The 20,083-nt window shown below is 35.0% G+C and overlaps 1 protein-coding gene across 4 annotated transcripts in view; it reads right to left on the bottom strand.

Moving 5' to 3' along the window:
- The window catches only part of LOC124426090, a 39,923-nt gene extending 20,422 nt beyond the window's left edge, over nucleotides 1–19,501 (bottom strand). The window contains exon 1 of one of the 4 annotated variants that reach the window (XM_046967373.1): nucleotides 17,249–19,501. In XM_046967373.1, coding sequence (XP_046823329.1) covers nucleotides 17,249–17,451 — 203 coding nt within the window. In that variant the 5' untranslated portion in view covers nucleotides 17,452–19,501. Of the gene's footprint in view, nucleotides 1–14,986; nucleotides 15,248–17,248 lie in introns of those variants that run through there. The other 3 variants (XM_046967370.1, XM_046967369.1, XM_046967371.1) reach the window with 3 other exon arrangements.
- Between the last annotated feature and the right edge of the window lie 582 nt (nucleotides 19,502–20,083).

Here is a 20,083-nt window from a genome sequence, read left to right as displayed (position 1 = left end):
CATATATGTATGCATCTATGTAAGACATGATACGTATATACAAGATAGGTAAATATCTATATATATATATATATATATATATATATATATATATATGTATATGTATTTCTGTGTGCGTGTGTAATGTTGGCAATGGGAGTCGACTCGTCGAGGACAGCCAAGGCATTGACCCGCGCGAGCTAGCTTGAGCTAGCGAACTCAAGCCATCCGACTACGCAAGTCCACGCACTACTGCCCGCTACTTAACGGAAGAACGAGGAGAACGCCGTGAGTTAATTTCGCTACTAGAATGAATAACGCAAGTATGTCCCATTTCTCCTGAGTTTCGTATTTCAACTATCGTTCGTATTCGAATTTGCACAGCGTCAAGTTTTCCCCTTTGACAGGTCGTATTTACATCTCTTACTTACTAGGAGACAAGTGATACTGATTAGATCGTCTCTGTCGCGTTTTCTTTCTTTTCCTTCTTTATTATCTCATTGTCATTTGAAATTTAAAAAGTTTATACACTTTATTGAGTATCAACATCATCGTTGTTGTCCTGTTGTCAGAAATCACTAAGATATAAAAGAAAATTTTCTTTTTTTTCAGGTCTAGGTTAATGACAACAAAAATATTAGGCGTTTTCATAAAATTAAGATCGATGAAATATTAGTTGATATTACTATGGGAACTTAGTAGTACCTGTATTTTTCTATTTCGTAAGCTTATAATCTACTTTCCTTTTTTGTCGAATGGATTAACATTTTCAAGGAGTTTCAAGGAGACAGTTTACTATTCCTTATTTACTATTCAATTCATTATTCCGTGTTTACGTTATGTAACATGCAACAAGCTGTAGTTAAAAAAGGTGAAGATTAGTTATTCAATTGTGAAGGTCAATTAGCAAGAGAGAAAGTCTAACGGTCGTATAGTGAATAAGAGGAAGGAGCAGAAGAGATGGTCAAGTTCGTGTCGGCAGGTGTTTGTTGCGGCTAACGTAAATTTTCATAAGACGGTAGCGTGAGAGCACGCGCGCATATAATGCAAACGATTGTAACTCAATGATAGTGCTCTTTTAGCCTGAACGTATGTATATAAAACAATTTAAAAGCCTAAAGATATTTTTCCCCGTTCCCGATGAATTGACGTATCATTAATTTTATTTTAACAGAGTTAGCATATTGTCGACGGATCTTTTATAATTATTTTTGTTCAGCTTTGTGCGCAATCCTTATTTAGATAAATTCATTATAGTTAAATTGAAGTCGAAAGAAAATAAATAATCGTTAACCGGTATGACAACATTATAAGTTGTTCATTAATGTAACGTACAGAATGACTAGAAAAAAAAAAAACAGTTAAATGAATCTTTTCATTTCATGATTTTCTTTATTTCACGATGGAGCACATCCGTTAACTTGCGTTCGTCCACAGAAGATTAATGAAGATCATTCGAGTCGACAAATCGAAGCGAATGCACTTTTTATAATTCGTAGAAAACTCCAAGGAAGGCGATGATGTGCGAAAAGACGATGTCGGACGTGCCGACAAAACGTGCTCCCACGCTCATTGCCATAGTCACTTTGTAAAGAGAGAATAAGGCCTTGGCTTATGAAACACTACGTTCAAGTCGAGCCACGCATGGCTTTCCATGACGAATTTCTACGTCCTCCGCGAAGCAATGGCTTTAAGACGCTTTAATTCCGAACAAATCGAATATTTGCACTATTTTATGTATTACTCACTAAATTGTGAAATAACTTGAATTTCCTTAAAAATTCCATAAAATTCGACATCCATCATCCTTGTCAGATTTGTAGTATTTTATCGATCCACTATTCAATACCATTGAGACCGGACTCCATGATACTCAAAGCCATAGAAAAACTATAGAAAAAATTTTGATTCTATCGACAATCGAATATCCTATTCCCTTGATATGTTCCTTAACCCTAAGAAAGAAGCCGTGTGAGATTTACCGAGAAAGTTCGCTGAGGTTACGCGTTTTAAGGATGGAAGAGCATCGATAATCGTTCACGTGGACGGCGAATTCTTTGAGCATTTCGACGTATTGCTTGTACCGTGTATCGGCATTCAACGAAGGGAGCGAAGGAAGCGAGAGATCGGCTGGCAAGGCGCCACGACTTCGATGCGGTTACCTATCCCCCTTTCGGTCTCTTGGAAAAATAGCGTCGATCGAGACTCCAGATCGTCGATCTCAACGGCCATTAGCGGAATACACGAGAGTTTGCAGTGATTTTTCTCCCTTGCCCCGATGATCTTCGCGGTGGAATGCTAACCGGCGCCCGGAAGTACGCACTCGATCTTCCATTCCTGATCTTTTGCAGATCTGAGAAAAAGTCAACTCTTTCTCTCTTTTTCTCCTCCCTTTCTCTCGTTACATTCTTACGGACATAATTTTTAATAACTTTATTTTAATCATTTTTTATCAAGTAAGTAAGTTACTTTTCTTCATTATTTGTTTCTATCCTCGCTGATACGAAAGAAAAAAGAGTTATAATATGTTTCGATGTGTTCGTATCATCTTGTATATTAAACGCAATTTTGTTGAAAGGGGGAAAAAGGTAATTCGTAAGAGAAGACACGCATCAGCGTGTACCCTTTTAAAAAGTCAAATTATTGGGCGAGGTTCGAGATATACAAGTGGAACGAGATGCATGAAAGTTCTCACGGTATTCGAGAAGAGATTCGCAAAAGAAAACAAGAAGTATAGTAAGCGTGACATCACGCTTCGTACCGAGTTGCGTGAAGGCGCGACGAGTCTAATCGACATGACGCGCCCATCAAAGGGTGATTCAGAAAGCATCTAGGATCTCGATGGGATTACGGATAGATGCGTGTGCGTACACCTACATATCTCTTCGTGTGCTTGTCAATTATAGTGTTCGATCTAGTTATTGGTGGATCGCTACCGGTAAAACTTTGCAGAGAAGACGGATGAATGAAAAAAGAAAAATCAAACCAACAAAAAATCTCAAGAAATAGGACGACGATGGAGAAGTAGCCATTGCGACTACAGTGTTTCAAGCGTGTAATAAATGTGAGATCGAATCTGGTTGCTCTCGTTTTATCACCTTCACCGATTCGCTCGAGCGAACGGCTATCCAGATTATTTGAATATCATTTTCCGCAAATGTCCGGCTAGCCAACCGAAGATGATGTCCATAAACACATGTTTGATGATCGTAAATATCTGGAACAGAACTCACCCTGGAGGTAATACGACGAACTCAATATCCATCTGACCCAAAACAAGACACAGTAAAGTAAGATCTGTTCGTAATGTGTTACAAGAATATTAAGGTTGATGTATATTAACTTAAACTAACTATTTAATTTGATTTGATTTGAATGATTTTTTTTTTAAGAGAAATTTTCAGAAAGCTGATAAAGATATAAAAAATAATTGTTTCTAACTGTAACGTAAAATCTGATTATCTCGATTACATGTATAATTAACGTTCGAGTAAATGAAGATTAAACTAAAAATTTGATAACGATAATCATCCTAAAAGGAAAAAAAAGAAGAGATATAAAAAAGAATATCAAGATCACTTTGAAAACTTTCTACGGATATCGCGGTTGTGGTATCTTTTCCCTTTCTCTATCTTAAACAAAACAAATACGACAGTGGAAAGAGATACGAACGGTAGATATCTTGACACTTTCCAACTTCAACCGCAGATATGACGGTAGTTGAACTTGGCGATCTGTGCACATCTTATGCTAACGACGAGTACCATTAATACTTTTCTTGTTTTCTTCGCTTGGTATATTTCTCGTAGGGTGCGTTCTCTCGCATAAAATATAAAGTACACGTCGTTAATGGTTGGTATCGAAGAGTAAGGTTGTGTTCTCCGTCGCCATGCAACTTTACCATAATTTTCGTCTATCTAGTTTTATGCCAACGAATAATATTTCTTTAGAGAATGTAGAAATAGTTCTGATAAGGGGACCCAACGTAACCGGTAATCGTTGTTTGCTATTATGCTGATCTCCGTGGGAGTAAACGGTGTGCTAAATAATACGTATGTCTCTCTCGACAACGAGACAATGCTCGAGTATCTTCCTCCTTCCTGAGTTAAGACGGTACATTACGTTGGCCCGTGATGTGCTTACATAAGATTAACTCAATACCTCCATTCTTTTCTCATAGAATTTTATTTAAAATGTTGATCGATAATAAGAAATATTCAATGTGTATTATTATTTTGTATGGATCGAGTCATTTCCGATATTTTCTTAGTCATCTTTCTTTTGAATTCACATCTTTTTTCTAGAAAATTCTACCTTGGCAAAAGCAAAAAAAATATCAAAAATAAATAATAAAATAAAAATAAAAAAAAAAAAAACAGAAATTCAAAAATTCCTTCGAGTCAACTACTTCATTTCTCGAGTTGACCATTGATCGTGGAAATGATTTTCGCGGACTTTCCAGGAACCGTTGGACGTCGTAGAAGGACGGTAATCCTCTTTGGAAAAGAAAACGAAGCCGTGCGTTGATGGTAGCCATCGTAGACCGCAGGAAATTGAAGTCATTAATGCTGGAGCTGGAGACGAGTAACGCCCATTGGTCGAGGGTACTCTTCTTTTCCTTTTCTTCTTGCTCTTGCTTTTGCTCTTTGCGTATGCTCGATGAATGCTTGCTTTCTACGTTAGCTCGAGGCCCGAAATACTTTTCGCTTGAATCTCTACCGGAAGATGTTATCATTTTTCCGATCTTCTTATTTTTCTCCTTTTTCAGATCCTTTTCTTCTCTTCCTTTCTCTCTCTCTCTCTTTCTCTCTCTCTTTCTCTCTCTCTTTTCTCTCTCTCTCTCTCTTTTTTCTCTCTCTCTCTCTCTCTCTCTCTCTCTCTCTTCCTCTCTCTCATCCTCTGTTTCTTCCTTTCCCTTATATTCTCTAGTACTTGCTCGAGGATGCACCATAAAACGATAATCGTCATTAACTCATTAGGATAGGTAAAATTAGTACCCTCTGAAAGCCGACATCTGTCCGCCCGTGCGTACGCCGAACGCACGCCGCTTTTCATGAAGGTTTCTAACGGAAGACGTCATTTTCGTTAAGCGGACACTTCGTACCCAGAGGCGATCGGTAACCGTTTTACTATCCTAACGGAGAGTACACCAACATAGTAGCGGCGTAGCATTCGCGCTTCGCTTCGTTAATCTTCAACTAAATTAAGCAGAACGATCTACGTTGCTTCGCCTTTCGGCCGTTACACCTTTACCATCAACCTAGATCGTTTTAAACTAAATGAGGAATTAGTAGCCATTCGAGGTAATTTCTTCTAATTTTACTACCGGCCGATTACTAAAGTAACTGACTAGTTGTTTCAAATATATGTTATATTTTTTTCTCCATCGAAAGTATGAATTCTCTCTTCGTTGATATATACATACATCCTAACCCTGATTGGACCGATTTGTTAAATTTATTTAACTGCGATATAGGTATATTGAAACGGTCGACACAGATTTGTAAACGTATATAAATCCCTAAGCAATATATTTGATACACATTCTAGATTAGTATGTCATAAATATAAAATAAATATATGTCTTTAATTATATAGAAAAATAGTTTATAAAATATATGCAGGAGATATATATATATATATATATATATATATATCCTTAAGAAAAAGGCATATACTATAGCTATATCATCATATATGAAATACATTTACATCACACTTTGTTTATGGACTTTCTAACAACGAGCGAATCTGCGGGAAAGATAATTTCTAATACGTTACCACGAAAGCGAGACGCCTCGAGGCTCAACTCCCATCTTCTATTTTTTCTCTACTTTATAACACACCCTTCATAGCTTTTTTAATGAACGATCGAACCACTAATGCGACGGCATCGGTTTCTAATTTTCTCTTAAACGATAAGTATACCATTTCTTTGATTTCATCTTTTTTCTTTCTTTTATCTCATAGAGATTGTTGAAAGCAGGTCATCGGGCAAAAGAATTTATACATATCAAAAGGAAACGATCGTCATTACTATTTAAACAATAAGAACGCGTAGGTCTTATTGTTAACATTACCTATCCCACGCGATTACTCTCGCGTGCGGAATCGCACATATATAACTTTATTATCAATATATATTTAAATGATAATATTCTCATGCAGGTGTTAATTGCTATTATCCTTTATGATAATCATGTACCGTTACGATTCCGAAGGAATAACATACCGATTATATTCTTTTTAGACGAACATTATTGACCGTTCCATATTCAACGAAATTAACGGACGTGACATTGCAAGGGATAAACCGTGTGGCAAATAAATTTCCTTGAAATGTTTATAATTCTTCTACATAATTTAACTCGTCGTCAATAAATCAGGTATGTCCTAGATATGATTTTATAATTTCTAATATAATTTATTGAAGAAAGAAAAATAAATCCGAGTAAAAATATAAAGTATGCAAGCAAGATTAATGCTCGCATAGTAGCGGAGAAGGTTATCCTTAAAAATTACAAAATTATATCCTCAGATAAATCAAGCGAAACGGTCGATCGTGTTCTGAAACTAAACGTTTATGTCAGTACTATTTTAGAAGGCAAACAAGATCGTAACTTTGAAAATGGTATTGACAAAATTGTTCAGTGAATATTACGCCTGATACTATCCTATTAAAATGGATTTCATTGTACGTATATGATAGTACCTAACAATAACCTTTTGATTTATGCCTTTTGAGAGTAACTTAACGATTAGTCCAAATGCAATCTTTGTTGGCTATTTAATTATTCTTTAGAATATTTGAACAATGACAAGTATCAATAGTAAAGATTACTAACTAACAGATGATGGTTTCATAAAAGCAAACATCAAAAACGTAAAAAATATCTTGAAACGGCTCTCGGTCCATTGTGAGAGATCGTGTGTGCCGTTATGAATCTCTAGTTATAAAACGAGTCCTCCGGTAGACCCGGGCACCGCTCTCCGAGCGAAGCGCATAACTGTATCCTTTCACGGAGAGTACGCGTACGTCGGGAGTACGAGGGGAGAGTAGGGCTTTCAGTAAAAAGAAAAAAAAAAGAAAGACAAAGAAAACCAAAAAGAAAAATAAACAACAGAAGAGTTTGAGAAGTAGGCGAAATAAATTATGTCACGGGACAATATTTTTGATGTAAGGGACAACACTTTTACCAGAAAATTGTCATGTGTTCTTTTTATGAAAAGTGAAATTAACAGAAGACTTCGAATATTTAAGGTATAGTCATCAAAAACGAATAAAAGTGAAAATTTTTATTATTTTCAATTACTATAATAATAAAATATACGTATAATAATCTGTTAAAATTTGTCATCATCACGGTATATTCCTATCTTTATATCTGAATAATTTTGTCTTATTATTATTTATCAAGAGGATCAACGAATAGAGATTCCACGATGAAAGCTTGCCGATAAGGATAGAACCAACGCGAAGATATTTTTTTTTCTCTCGAGGGAAAGACACAATCGACTTTCGCATAGGTTGCGACAGTTCCGCGTTGATATTTGGTGTCGTACGATTCACGTACAAAGCGCGATATCATTGAAAGGATCTACTCGTACCATTGCTTGCATAACGTAGATCTTTCATAGATCGTAGTAGTAAAAGGTGAGAAACTATTCCCTCCTTCTTGAGGTTGGAAGAAGCCTTAACCGTAAGAGGAAGCAATAACAATTCGACTTTGTTTCCGCAGATCATCGACGAGCCGAAACGACAGCATTGCTCCTTGCCTTTGTTCTTTCAAATAGATTCTTCTTGAAAATTTGTGATGTATGGTAAACGCGAAAAGTCATTGTCCTTTGAATACACTGTGAACGAGCCTTTAGAAAATCCATCCGCATGGAATGTCGAGTCGCAGCGTGTAACGGCTATGGAATGCGCTAGTGGAAGTTCGATGCGCGTTCCCTACTCATGGTGTATGTACGTACGTACGCACTTGCGCGAGCGAGCGCTCGCACATACAAAACACACATATGCCACCGTGGAAAATTCTTTATTCGTCGTAGGAATTTTCGATCGTCCTTCGTATGTACTTTCAGCATTTATCCTTGGTGGATATACTTCGATACATTAACGATATATTACTTTCATAGAAATGGCGGGAAAATTTTAAATCATATACGATATACCCGATTATTCCTCTTAAATAAATGAAATAAAAAAGATCAAAAAGACGATAATAGAGTCGTTGGAAATGTTTGTAAAGATCTTAGGTGATCTACAGAAAAAGAAAAGAACACCATAACACCATTCTCGACTGCGTGAAACGCACGAAAAGGCTTTCGGCTTGAGGCTGCCGATCTCGAATGCGAGATGAGTCTGGCGGCATTGCAACACGTGTTTAACACCCACGTGATACGCTTACGGGCGTCGTCGCGGCGGCATCAACGACCAGGAGGTGGTCCCTTCATGATTTATCGATCCGATCGATCCTCGAGCATGATGTCGTGCCGCGATCCAGATTGCGAGACTCTCGAAACTCCGACCATTCGTGTTCCGACCAAGGCTCGTTCTTCTTCCTACGTCTCTAGAGGCTGATTCATATTCGAATGTGAGAAACTTAAATATTAGCTATAAGATTAGAATAAAAGAATCTGTAGTTTGAGTCGTAAACGATAAAGCTCCCCTTCGGTGGAAAATAAATTATTCGACGAAATAAAATATTTTCCTTAGACATAAGCTTCCTTTTGAAACGTTATTCGAAAAGCAATGGGAAGAAGGTAGCTCGGTGTTGTTCGCGCTAAAAATATAACATCCAACGATAACTTTAAGTGCGAGTAGTAAAAGCTCAAGAAGAGGACACCGTAATCCATGAACGTTGTGCGACGAAACCGCAAGCATAAAATTGGCAATAAAGTTTACGAAGAGACATGTATACAGAGATACATATGTACATACATACATATATATATATACATATATATATAAATATATAAATATATAAATATATAAATATATATATATATATATATATATATACATACATATATACATATATACATACAACATGCATACATATATGGTGAACAAGAGAGTTTCTTTTTCTAAAAATATCATATCCAGTCACTCGTTTTGAATCGCTTTCGGCGCAACGAAAGAAAGAAATAACGGATGGTGGTCCGTGCGATATATCGAACTTTTGTAATCTTAAAATACAATCAATGGGCGTTACAAGAGACGGAACAAAGTTAATAGCCCAAGGCAATGTGTGATCTCGATTTACGATCGTTATGTAATTAATCAAGTTCGAACTTCAGTCATGGTATTTCTTTCAATTTTCGTTTCTCACTAAATTACCTACCAGACGAAACGACCGTGAACTCTTCTAATGGTTTATCATTGAATTCTAGAAAGTAGCTTGGACTACTTACCCACTAATGTAATTAAAACTCCTTTCTTGGAGATAGCTATTATTGCTGTTAGACCGATAATTAAATAATAAAAAGAAACTTATTCTCGATTGTAAAAGAAGGTGTGAATTTAAAGGCTCGTCAAATTAATTTTACCTTTTACCAATTTATATACCTCTAAACTCATTCACACTCACGATAAATGATCAGATAAATAAACAGAAATCGAAGAAACTGTTTGAGTTGAAATAATTCGATCTTTTAAACGATCTCTTTCTTTCTCATATTTCAGAAGAGAGAATTACGAACGTGAAGTCACGATCTTGAAGTAAAACAAAGGGTCAAACAAGGTTGCGTCTGGCAACCCTTTGAGGATGAATCGAGTTAGAGAGAAACGAATCGTTATCTCGTTGTGCTCACGATCGTTCGCGAGTCGATTTAATGGACCGTTCGCGGGCCGTTCACTCTGGTTACCGCAAAACGATCGTCTGCTTCTCTATCCTTTCTGTGGTGAGAAATCGCGAGGACGTTTCCGCGATGGAAGGCGCCCGATAAATACACACATTCCTACAAAACTCAAGAATAAATATCTATTCGAGATATGTAGTAACACAGATCTCGTCGTCTCGCGGAAGCCCAATTAAAGCGTTATTTATTGTTTCGCGCCCTTTATCGAACGTTTCTCGAAAAATAAGAAGATTCGAATCGTGGCTTTAAAGATTCCGCAACAGAGATTGCCATCTGTTTTTCTTCATTTCATCATACATCTTCTCTTTCGAAGATAAATCTAAGTCGATTGAACTTTTTATTGATTTAATCGTCTAAGTGAAAATTTTATTATTTTACGTTTACGCCGTTAATGATATAAAAATTTCATGTGACGTGATTTCTTATTTAGAGTTGTCATTTCTTTAAACATAATGAAATCACGTACAATGAAAATCTATATGAAATTCTCGTACTCGTATCGACGAATTATATCGAAAACAAGTAGGTACGTTTCATCGACGGACATTTCTCGAATTCTAAACTATACGATTCGATTTTATTTCCAATGAATGATAGGTGTAAGGGGCATTAACCGTGAACAACTTCGTGTATGATCGTGCGTTGATTTTAACAAGAGAATTCATTTATAAATTCAAACGTGATCGTAACGGTGAATGGAATCGAAAAGAAGTATCTCCGTTAAGAGAAGGGAAAAGGATAGAAAGAGAAATGTAAAAGTACACCTTGGTAATTGGCCGTTCATAATTAACGAGAATGATAATGACGAGACGATGGGCGATGATGATAATAATGACGACTACAGTAATATTATTCCGCATTATATTCGCTCGAGAAAGCACGATGCGCGCGGATGAACGGTGTTCTTCTCTCACAGATTTCAAAGTCGATCGACTGTCTCGAACTTTGCGCACGATTTTACACAGCTTATTTTGAGTCAAGCCAATTGGATTTATTTCTGTTCTCACGAGCCTATTTCTATTTCAAATATATCCGAATTATTTGTTTGGAATTTATTCGCATAGAACAAAAGTACATATACATATACGATATATTAAATATCATATGCTCGTATATAAACAATAATCATTTAATTTTTCTTTTGTATATACAATTGATGCAACTATCGTTCAGATGGGGAATAACAAATGAAAATTTTATAATAACTTCGATTATTTAGCTGGACGTTTCTCGGGCGTCGTGCTCTGTCAATTTTACGAAATCAATTCCAACGATCTATTATTCGTCGCGTAGAAAATTCTCGGGCGGATCCGGATGCAATTTGTCGACTCATATAGGGCGGATTACTTTCATATTTACTTTCCAACAAGAGAATTCAGTATAGCGTCGGAGTGAAATTTCGCTACTCTCACGCGTCGAATGAAATTGTCACGTACTCAATGTCCGCTTGGAAAACGAGAAAAGTATTTGGTCTTGGTACATACATACGTATAATGTCACATTCTGCATAAAAATACATGACATTTCTCGATTCCTTCCTTCTCGATTAGGAAGGTACTATGCTAACGGTAAGTCGATCGTCGGATAAGCAGAGCACTCGTCCATCACGAACAACAACGATAATTGGACATTCGAGGAAATTGGTAATTACAAAAAAAAGTTCGACGAGACGGCAATGCATCTGTCTTTAAATTGATAGCAATTGAAAGACTTTCGACTTTATTGCTTCGACATTAATCGTCTGATTGGACGTTGAAGAGTATCGTGCCATACGTAGAATACAAATGTCGCGATAAAATCGTTTATGTCGGCGTTATCGCTTGTAATTGTTCTCGTTGCTTTGCTTTTCGAATCGGAATTGTTTTTAATCTCATTAACTATGTATAACGAGATATTTACATCGGTAATAATAAGTAATGATACCACGATCTAACCGAGGGTTATAGCAAATGGAATATAAATGATGAAATTATTTAAAGCGCTCACATGTTATAGGGAATTCGATCGTTACGTTTGTTACAACGATCATTTGTCGAGGTACGATATAAATGATTTCGATACGACCGATGAACCTTTGAGGACATTCATCATCGAGCCATTCTAGCGTTCCATCGTTCGACTTATCAGAGACGTAATTAATGTTCGTTCATTAAGCGACCTATGGTAATTTGCATTTGGCCGATCTTTCGATCGCAATGCTCTATGTAACGCGTTAATGAATCGTAAGATTCTCATAAGTGATCATGTAATAAAGTTTTTTTTTAAACTGCTCGAACTTTCGTACCGTTACTTACTCGATTTCCGGATTTCGTTAATTTATCTCATAAAATAAGGTTGCAAGCGTGATAAACCAGTTTGAAAGTTTACAAAAAAAAATGAAGAAAGAAATTAGTACGAACTCGTATGAAACACGAAGAAAATAAAGAATTAATATTGAAACATTTGTGTATAAGTGTCGCATCAACTAGACAATAATTAATATTGATCAACATTATTCTCATTATCTTAAAGATGGCGAATGTAAAGTTAAGAATCGGTTGAAGCGCAATTATATCTAGACGTAATAAAAGTCATTAGAAGCGATCAGAAACGACCCCATACAGAGCAGAATCTCTACCAATTAATTAAACGGCGCTATTAATAGAAGCTATCTTGGTCGTACACGCGTTATAATGCATTCGTACTGTATAAAAGTTAGTGTAAAGAAAGATAGATGTTTTATAAAGGGAACTAACCGGTTGACTCATCGTTCTTGCAACCTAATTTTTATATATATATACATATATATATGTATATATATATCCATACATATATATAATCTAGTTTTTAATTATTCGTAATATTAACCGGGCAATTATTATTCGTTAATTAAGTGCGACATGATGATTTGCATCCTTGCATTCTACGTGGTCCATTCGATTTTTATAAGAGATGGCAATGCAAAAGAGAAAGAGAAAAAGAAAAAATAGAGATAGAGAAAAAGATATAGAGAGTGAGTTGTTATTTTCTTTTCTCTCTTACTCCGCTTTGAAGCAACGTCTCGCATCTTAATCTTCCTCTACCGTGAGCAAGAATTCGCTCTTAATCGATCTCTTAGATACTTCTAGTAGAAAGAGTCGTGATACGGTACGACTAACAGCGAAACGGTTTATTAGAATAAGATAACATTAAATTGTACAGAACATTTCTATTGTGTACAACAGAAATTGGTAGCGAGTAATACAAAGTAGTATCTAACGAGTCTCATTTCAGAATCAGTAAGAAGTTTCGCGGGTAAACATGTTTTAGGAAAAGGATTATATTTTCTGATAAAGTCGAAAACAGTTAAAACTTACTTTTAATGTAGAAAGTATTCAGCATGTGAAAGGATTATAATGTTTATTGTATCGAACATAGAATTCGATTTAATTGACCCTCGTTCTAGGCTCGTTGCAGTCGAAGACTCGTATGTACGTATGTATATATGTACCTTCGTAAGAAAAAAATGAACTAATTTGGAAAATCGAGTCCACATGATTTTCCTATTTGGCGATAGTAGTTTCTAAGAAACTTCATTTTTTGTTTCTTTTTCTTCTCTTTAATGAACGATCTAAAGTGAGGATATTTTTGATGAGTACATCGAACCGATCAAAGTCTAACTGGTTCCTTAGCACTTGCCAGTTTAAAATTCTTCAAAAATGCCGTTAAATTTTTTAGTTTACCGTTATGAATAGGATCGTTATCTTTGAAATATCGAATATTTATATCAGATAATTACTTCGTAATTTCGTTAACGAATCATATTACATATACATTATATTATGATACATTTATATTCCACAGATAATATATCTTTCGAAATAAAATTCATACGACCAAAATGGAAATAAAGTCTAAAAGAAATTGCCACTAAAAACTATTTCCATCTCGAAAAGACGAAGAAGGTAAAACAATGTTGGCGTGGATGACAAGGGTCTCTTCTATCCTGTCAACTTTTTTTTGTTACGCTCTCACGTTACAGGATTTCTAGGATCAAGAAGAATGCTTTTTTCAAGAGTGAACGTTGATGATTATAATAATAAAAAAAAAAATAAATAAATAATGTTAATAATAATAATAATCATAATCATAACAAGAGCAACAACAATAATAATAATAATAATAGTAATAATGAAGAGGCGATGATGTGCCAGAAATAGGCTACGTGACTTCGTGTTAAAGAGTTAAGGCATTTCTGTAATCGTCGATAATTGGCGCGTAAGTAACGACCGACGGCTTTTTTTGTTGACTTTTACACGCGAGAAAACAAATGCGCGCGCTCCTTCGCTAGCGCATGCGTTCACGACTAAACAAGCATGTGCACTATTTACGATTCATTGTACGTCGATGAAACGACGGTTTGTCTCGTTAAGTCTATTCTATCATTGAAAATGGAAAAGATGAAAAGAGAAAAATTCATTACTAGTTACCTCTAAAGAAAGAAAATCCATGAATTCCATTTCCTTAAAGGAAACACGTCAAAGAAGTTTTAATCGCGCAGGTCCCTCGAGAAAATTCTGTCGAACGTAAAAGATAGACGCGCGTACTACCCGTAGCATTGTTACGTTTTTTCCCAAACGAACAAAGATCAGAATCAAGAAAACGACTCTTATAGTTCATAACGATAATTTCTTTATAATACGCGTATTCTTAATTTGCAAACAGTATTAATCACAATAATTTTATCGAATACTAACGGTAAGATTTTAATCTACATTTATCAAATTAATCATTCATGAGACAACAGAGCTAAGAACTTGTTTTTATCATATTCACTTACGTATCGCTAACGCGATTTCTCACCCGTTCCGTACTATTGTTATACATGTTAAAGCAAATTTTATAATATGAATTGTTTAAAATAGTAGGAGAGAGAAAGAGAGAGAGAGAGAGAGAGAGAGAGAGAGAGAGAGAGGGAGAGAGAGAGATAGAGAGAGAGAGAGAGAGAGAAAAGGAGAGAGAGATAGAGAGAGAAAGAGAAGGAGAGAGAAAGAAAGAGAAAGAGAGATAGAGAGAGAAAGAGAAGGAGAGAGAAAGAAAGAGAAGGAGAGAGAGAGAGATATCCTTATAATAGATTTAAAATAGAAAATGAATCATCATATGTCTCGTCGTCCCACAACTTTACCTGGATATCTTTTGGACGATGACACCAACAGGTCTAATTTCTCCGGAGACGGAGCATGTCGTGGTGGATGACATAAAAGAAGCCAAAGAGAGTGAACTTTCACATGAAAAGTTTGCCTCGTTTCATGACTCCGAATTCGACCGAACGATCGATCATCGAATTTAACTCTAAGTAGTCACACGACGTCACCGACCAAAAACGTCTCTTGCAATCGACCGTTCTTCGAGACGGTCGGAGGTTTACTGACACCGGCGCTTCCACCTGCTTGTAACGCCAGCCAAGTTTACCCGAGTTTATCCCCCGATGCGTTAAACGCGCGCGCAAGTGAAGTGCTGACTACGAGAGAAGGGACACAAAATGTAAGAGCATTATACATAGTCGATAATCAACCGTTTTCTTGTCATCCTTATCCCCTCTATGTTGCTCTCTCTCTCTCTCTCTCTCTCTCTCTCTCTCTCTTTTTCTCTCTCTCTTTCTCTCTTTTTTACTCTTGTATTAAGATGAATATAAAATAGATGTATATAGGATATACATCTGATGATACTTGGATGCTGGACCGACCTTCTCATGACGCAGCGAATGTTCACAGAGATCATTATCCTTGATAGTCCACGTTCAGTTAAGAAGACAGCAATATCATTTTTTTTCTTATATATCGTGTATAATGCTTACACCCCTTTCTTCACTATTTACTTTCTTTAACATTAGAAAATGAAAATCAATAAAGTATGCTTATGGTAGATTTAAGGAAATTTCTGCTTTTGTATTTATGATTAAATAAACTAATTTACATTTTATAATATAAAAAAAATAACACTTATTGTTAGACATGGTCAACATTTCTATATTCACAGATATTATTATATAGTTATCATATATAGTTCATATAAATTTGAAAAGCATTTTGTATTTCTAGGAAGTAATATAAAATTATACAAAATCGTTTTTTGTTTTTTATTTTTTTAATATTTTGAGACTGTTTAAAAACAATTAGATAATACATTTTATAGATATAACTTTGGTGTAAACAAAATAATAATCACCGACAATTTCCACTCGATTAAACAATGTTCTACTACTACCAACAATATTTTCATTGATCAATAAAAATAAATTTTACTATTGCTGATAATTATTTATTGAATAGAAAAAAATTGTTGTTTATTATTATCATTTTTTATAAAATTAACATTTTTACTCAATTATTAAAGTAGTAATATAAATAATTAACGGTGTACTTGATCAGTAAAAAATTTGCTACTAACGTCCAACTATATTAGTAATTAAAATAGAAATCTACTATTACTGACTATTACTCTTCCAGTGAAGAAGAGAACTACTATTACCGACTATTACTCTTTCAATAAAGAAGAACTACTATTACTGATCGGAAAGGAATCTACTATTACCGACTTATAATAGAAGACAGTAAAAGTTTGTTATTATCAACCGAGTAAAAATGTCATTAAAACAAGGATCTACTATTAGCAACAACAGGTATGTAAACTGATAAAATAGGAATCTACTATTACTTAACGAGCATATAGATCGGTAAGTTAGGGATCTACTGTTACCAATAGTGTTAATTTACCAATAGTTCGCGAGATAGGAATCTAATATTCTTAGAGATATAATCAGTCGGCTAAATAGTATTCTACTATTATCGGCCATTTTCAAAATCAGTCGTTATAACAGGAATTTACGATTATTGAAAATTTTTTAATTCTCTATAAGTTGTGCAGAAATACCTGAAAAATATCATATTATATTAATGCTTATTTATTTTATTTAATGTTTCCATTATTGTAGCTATAAGAATTATACATAATTCTTATAGCTACAATAATTCCTTTATAAGTAAATTAACATTAGTATCTACACAATTTTGATTATGTTCCTATAACTCTCTATTTTGCTTTTATTATCTATTAATGACGATGTTGTGTTCATTTAGATTATTTTAATTTGAATATAAGGAAATTGTTAGAAGTGGTAAAACGTGTGATATTTTTTTGATATTATCGATAAGCTACAATGTCGTATTAAATTATATTAAGATCTTGTAAACTCGAACGATATATGTTTACTACATATATATAAAATCTGTATCGTTTACCAATTATATTAATATGTAAACAACTTACCGATTGTATCTCAACCAGTATTTAATAATAATTTTTCTTATTTTATCTTGGCCGATATGTAGCACATCATTCTTATCAATTTTAAAACTAAGCAAATATTGAATCGAAGAAATCTTACCTGTCGAATCCAAGACTGTCCTGTCGGTAAGCACAATCGTTGCAGCCGCTGCATCTTGACGACAGTTCTGTTTCTCGATCGATATCATCGCAATGACTTTGAGTCTTTCGATGATCAGCAACCATAGACCAAGTACGATGAATGAGATATAATAAATAGAGCGGTTTATTGCGTCGACAAGGTTGCGATCTTGAATTTCCCATTATATTTAAACTTATTTGATACCTCGTTTAATAACTTTTTTATCTTCCCTCAAGGAATCATGTAATAAACGGTATCATATATTTCGATCGTTGAATCCGCACATTTGTAATTTCAATTTTAATTGAATAAAAAACTATATCATTCTCTTTACACATAACATACTACACCATGGAAGATTTTACTGTTCTACTAACACGACAGCATGACTCGATCACTGGAGGTCGTGGAATCTTGGAATTACAGAATAGTATGACTGCAATAGCACTGACCTTGAAACGTGCTCTTTTGTTTGGTATACGTAACACTTTCCAATGTAATCACGTAGCAATCATTCACATTTTTTTAATGCTTGTAGCACCGATCATTTAATATAACTGTTCTTTTATATTCAATTTTCTTTTTTTCGAAACACATAATCTATATTTTAGCACGTTATGTATATTATTAAAGGAACAACACATGTTTTTACAAAACAAATTTTCTTGGAAGAAAAAAGAATTGTTATGTATATGTATGTATGTGTTTGTATGTATGTGTGTGTGTGACAACGTTCGTTCACACGTTTTCCTCATGTCCTTTTCGACGAGGTTATCGTAATTCTTGTCTTACATTGTTCCTCTCCTGCAATAGTGTTTACACTTGCGTAATTACAGGTCGAGGCAACGACTCGAAAGTAGCATTTACGGAACGGCGAGTGCTGCACTTCCTCAAGCAGCGAAAGGACTAAAGTCGCGCTTTTATGAACCGAGTTTATTAAGATATTGCGCATAGGACGTCCATAAATTATTCTCACGATTCGTACGTGGGAACGTTATACGTTCATATAATTTCATAGTTTCATCGTGAGGCCCATTCGCGAACACACCCCAAAGCCATATGACTTTTTTGCTCATCATTATTCACAAAGAAAGGAATCATGATAATATCAAGGTTCTTCTGGTTTCCAATTTTGAAAAAAAATTTCAAAAAAATTGAATATCGAATCTTTCTTTAATCAATAAATGTTTCGTAATCAATTTATCTTATCGTAATTGAAATTAGAATTTCTCGGGGAATGTACGACTCGTCCATGGAATTTCTTGGCTTTCACGGCGAGGCACTTCCTACGTATTCCACTCTCTAATTCAAGTCCATCCTACAGGTTTACGAAGACATAAAGCATCGTGCGATCCGTCTTGTCGTTCGTCCGTGAAAACGAGCAAAAATCGAATCAACGTTTCCTGTAATTTAATTTTACATATCAGGATGCACCGTAATTTTCTTTTATAAAACGCACGTTTTCTTTTTCAACTTATTTCGAAAGTTTCCAATGTTTTTTCCGCGATTACGGTATTTTCTTTCCTAAGATGACAAACACCCACACTTTTATTTCTTGTTCGATAAACGTCTTTCTGTAGAACCGGTGGCAACATACATTCAATTTTCTTCCTTTCTCCGCCGTCGTGAACGAATTTACACGTCGTTATTATACACTTTAGAAAAAATCTCCGTTAATGTCGTTAGACGCGAAAATATGTCTTCGTTCTCTTCGTTGTCGTTTTCGTCGTCTTCGTCGTCGTCTAACAAACGGATTCCCATACTTTGTGCAGCAAGTATGACGACGCTCGCTTCTTTCAAGCGGTCCTACATCCTGTCGCGCGCGCGTCAGACACAACGCGAGGTAATCTTCGTCTACTTCTTCTTTTTTTACTTTTTCTTCTTATTCTTCTCCTTCTTATTATCTTTCTTTAACCATAGATTCTCGTGCTTACTTTACGTAAGTTACTACTTGTACGCTATAGTTCATTTTGAATAGCTTACATCCTAACACTATATAATATACATATCGATATATGTTACTTATCTTCCTCTACTCCTTTTTATTTTTCTACTTTCACGTTATGACCATCGGAGAATGGAAAATGGAATAGTTAAAATCGTTAAGGATATACTTAGATTACCGAGCGCGATCATTAATCTTTCTTAGCGATCAATCGGAAATACATTGAACGGAAATGAAAATAATGAGCTTAAAACATGCCGGTAATTTCGATCATTATTTCGTGCTCGAGTCGCCTACTCGTAAATATATATTTATTAATATAATAAAGATCGTTATTATGAGAACTCCAAGGTTGATTAGCGTATTTGTATTATTAAAAGATAATTCCCAAATGGATTAGAAATGGATCGGCTTTCTCGATGGAATGACAATCAAAATAGAGGACAATAACCTTGATGTTAGACAATCGACAAACAAAATTAAAGACACGGTTAGCAGAGAAATTGCCTCACATTATGTTGCGGTGGCTGCATAGGCCGCGAAACCACATCGAACGTTGTAGCCGTGAAAATAATAAATTATTCCTTCCAGGAAAGCCCACTGATCTACTGACACGCGAAAAATTCTTCAAACCGTTATATATTACGCATCAAGAACGTTTGTAAGAGTTGCTAAAGTTATTTTTCCAGAAACTTACCAAATTGGATAAAAATAATACCGACGATACAGCAATACGTTCTAATTTGTTAAACGTCCAACGAAAATGATAAGTAAATATAAGATTAACGTATAAAATATCAATTGCCAATATTAATGAACTCGAGATATGAATTAAAACTGTAGTTTCGAATTAATAGATTATAATAATA

Source organism: Vespa crabro, chromosome 8 (genome assembly GCF_910589235.1).
Source record: "Vespa crabro chromosome 8, iyVesCrab1.2, whole genome shotgun sequence".
Classification (NCBI taxonomy): domain Eukaryota; kingdom Metazoa; phylum Arthropoda; class Insecta; order Hymenoptera; family Vespidae; genus Vespa; species Vespa crabro.
The sequence above is the reverse complement of the archived record's forward strand: the minus strand, read 5'-3'. Positions and strand labels throughout refer to the sequence as shown.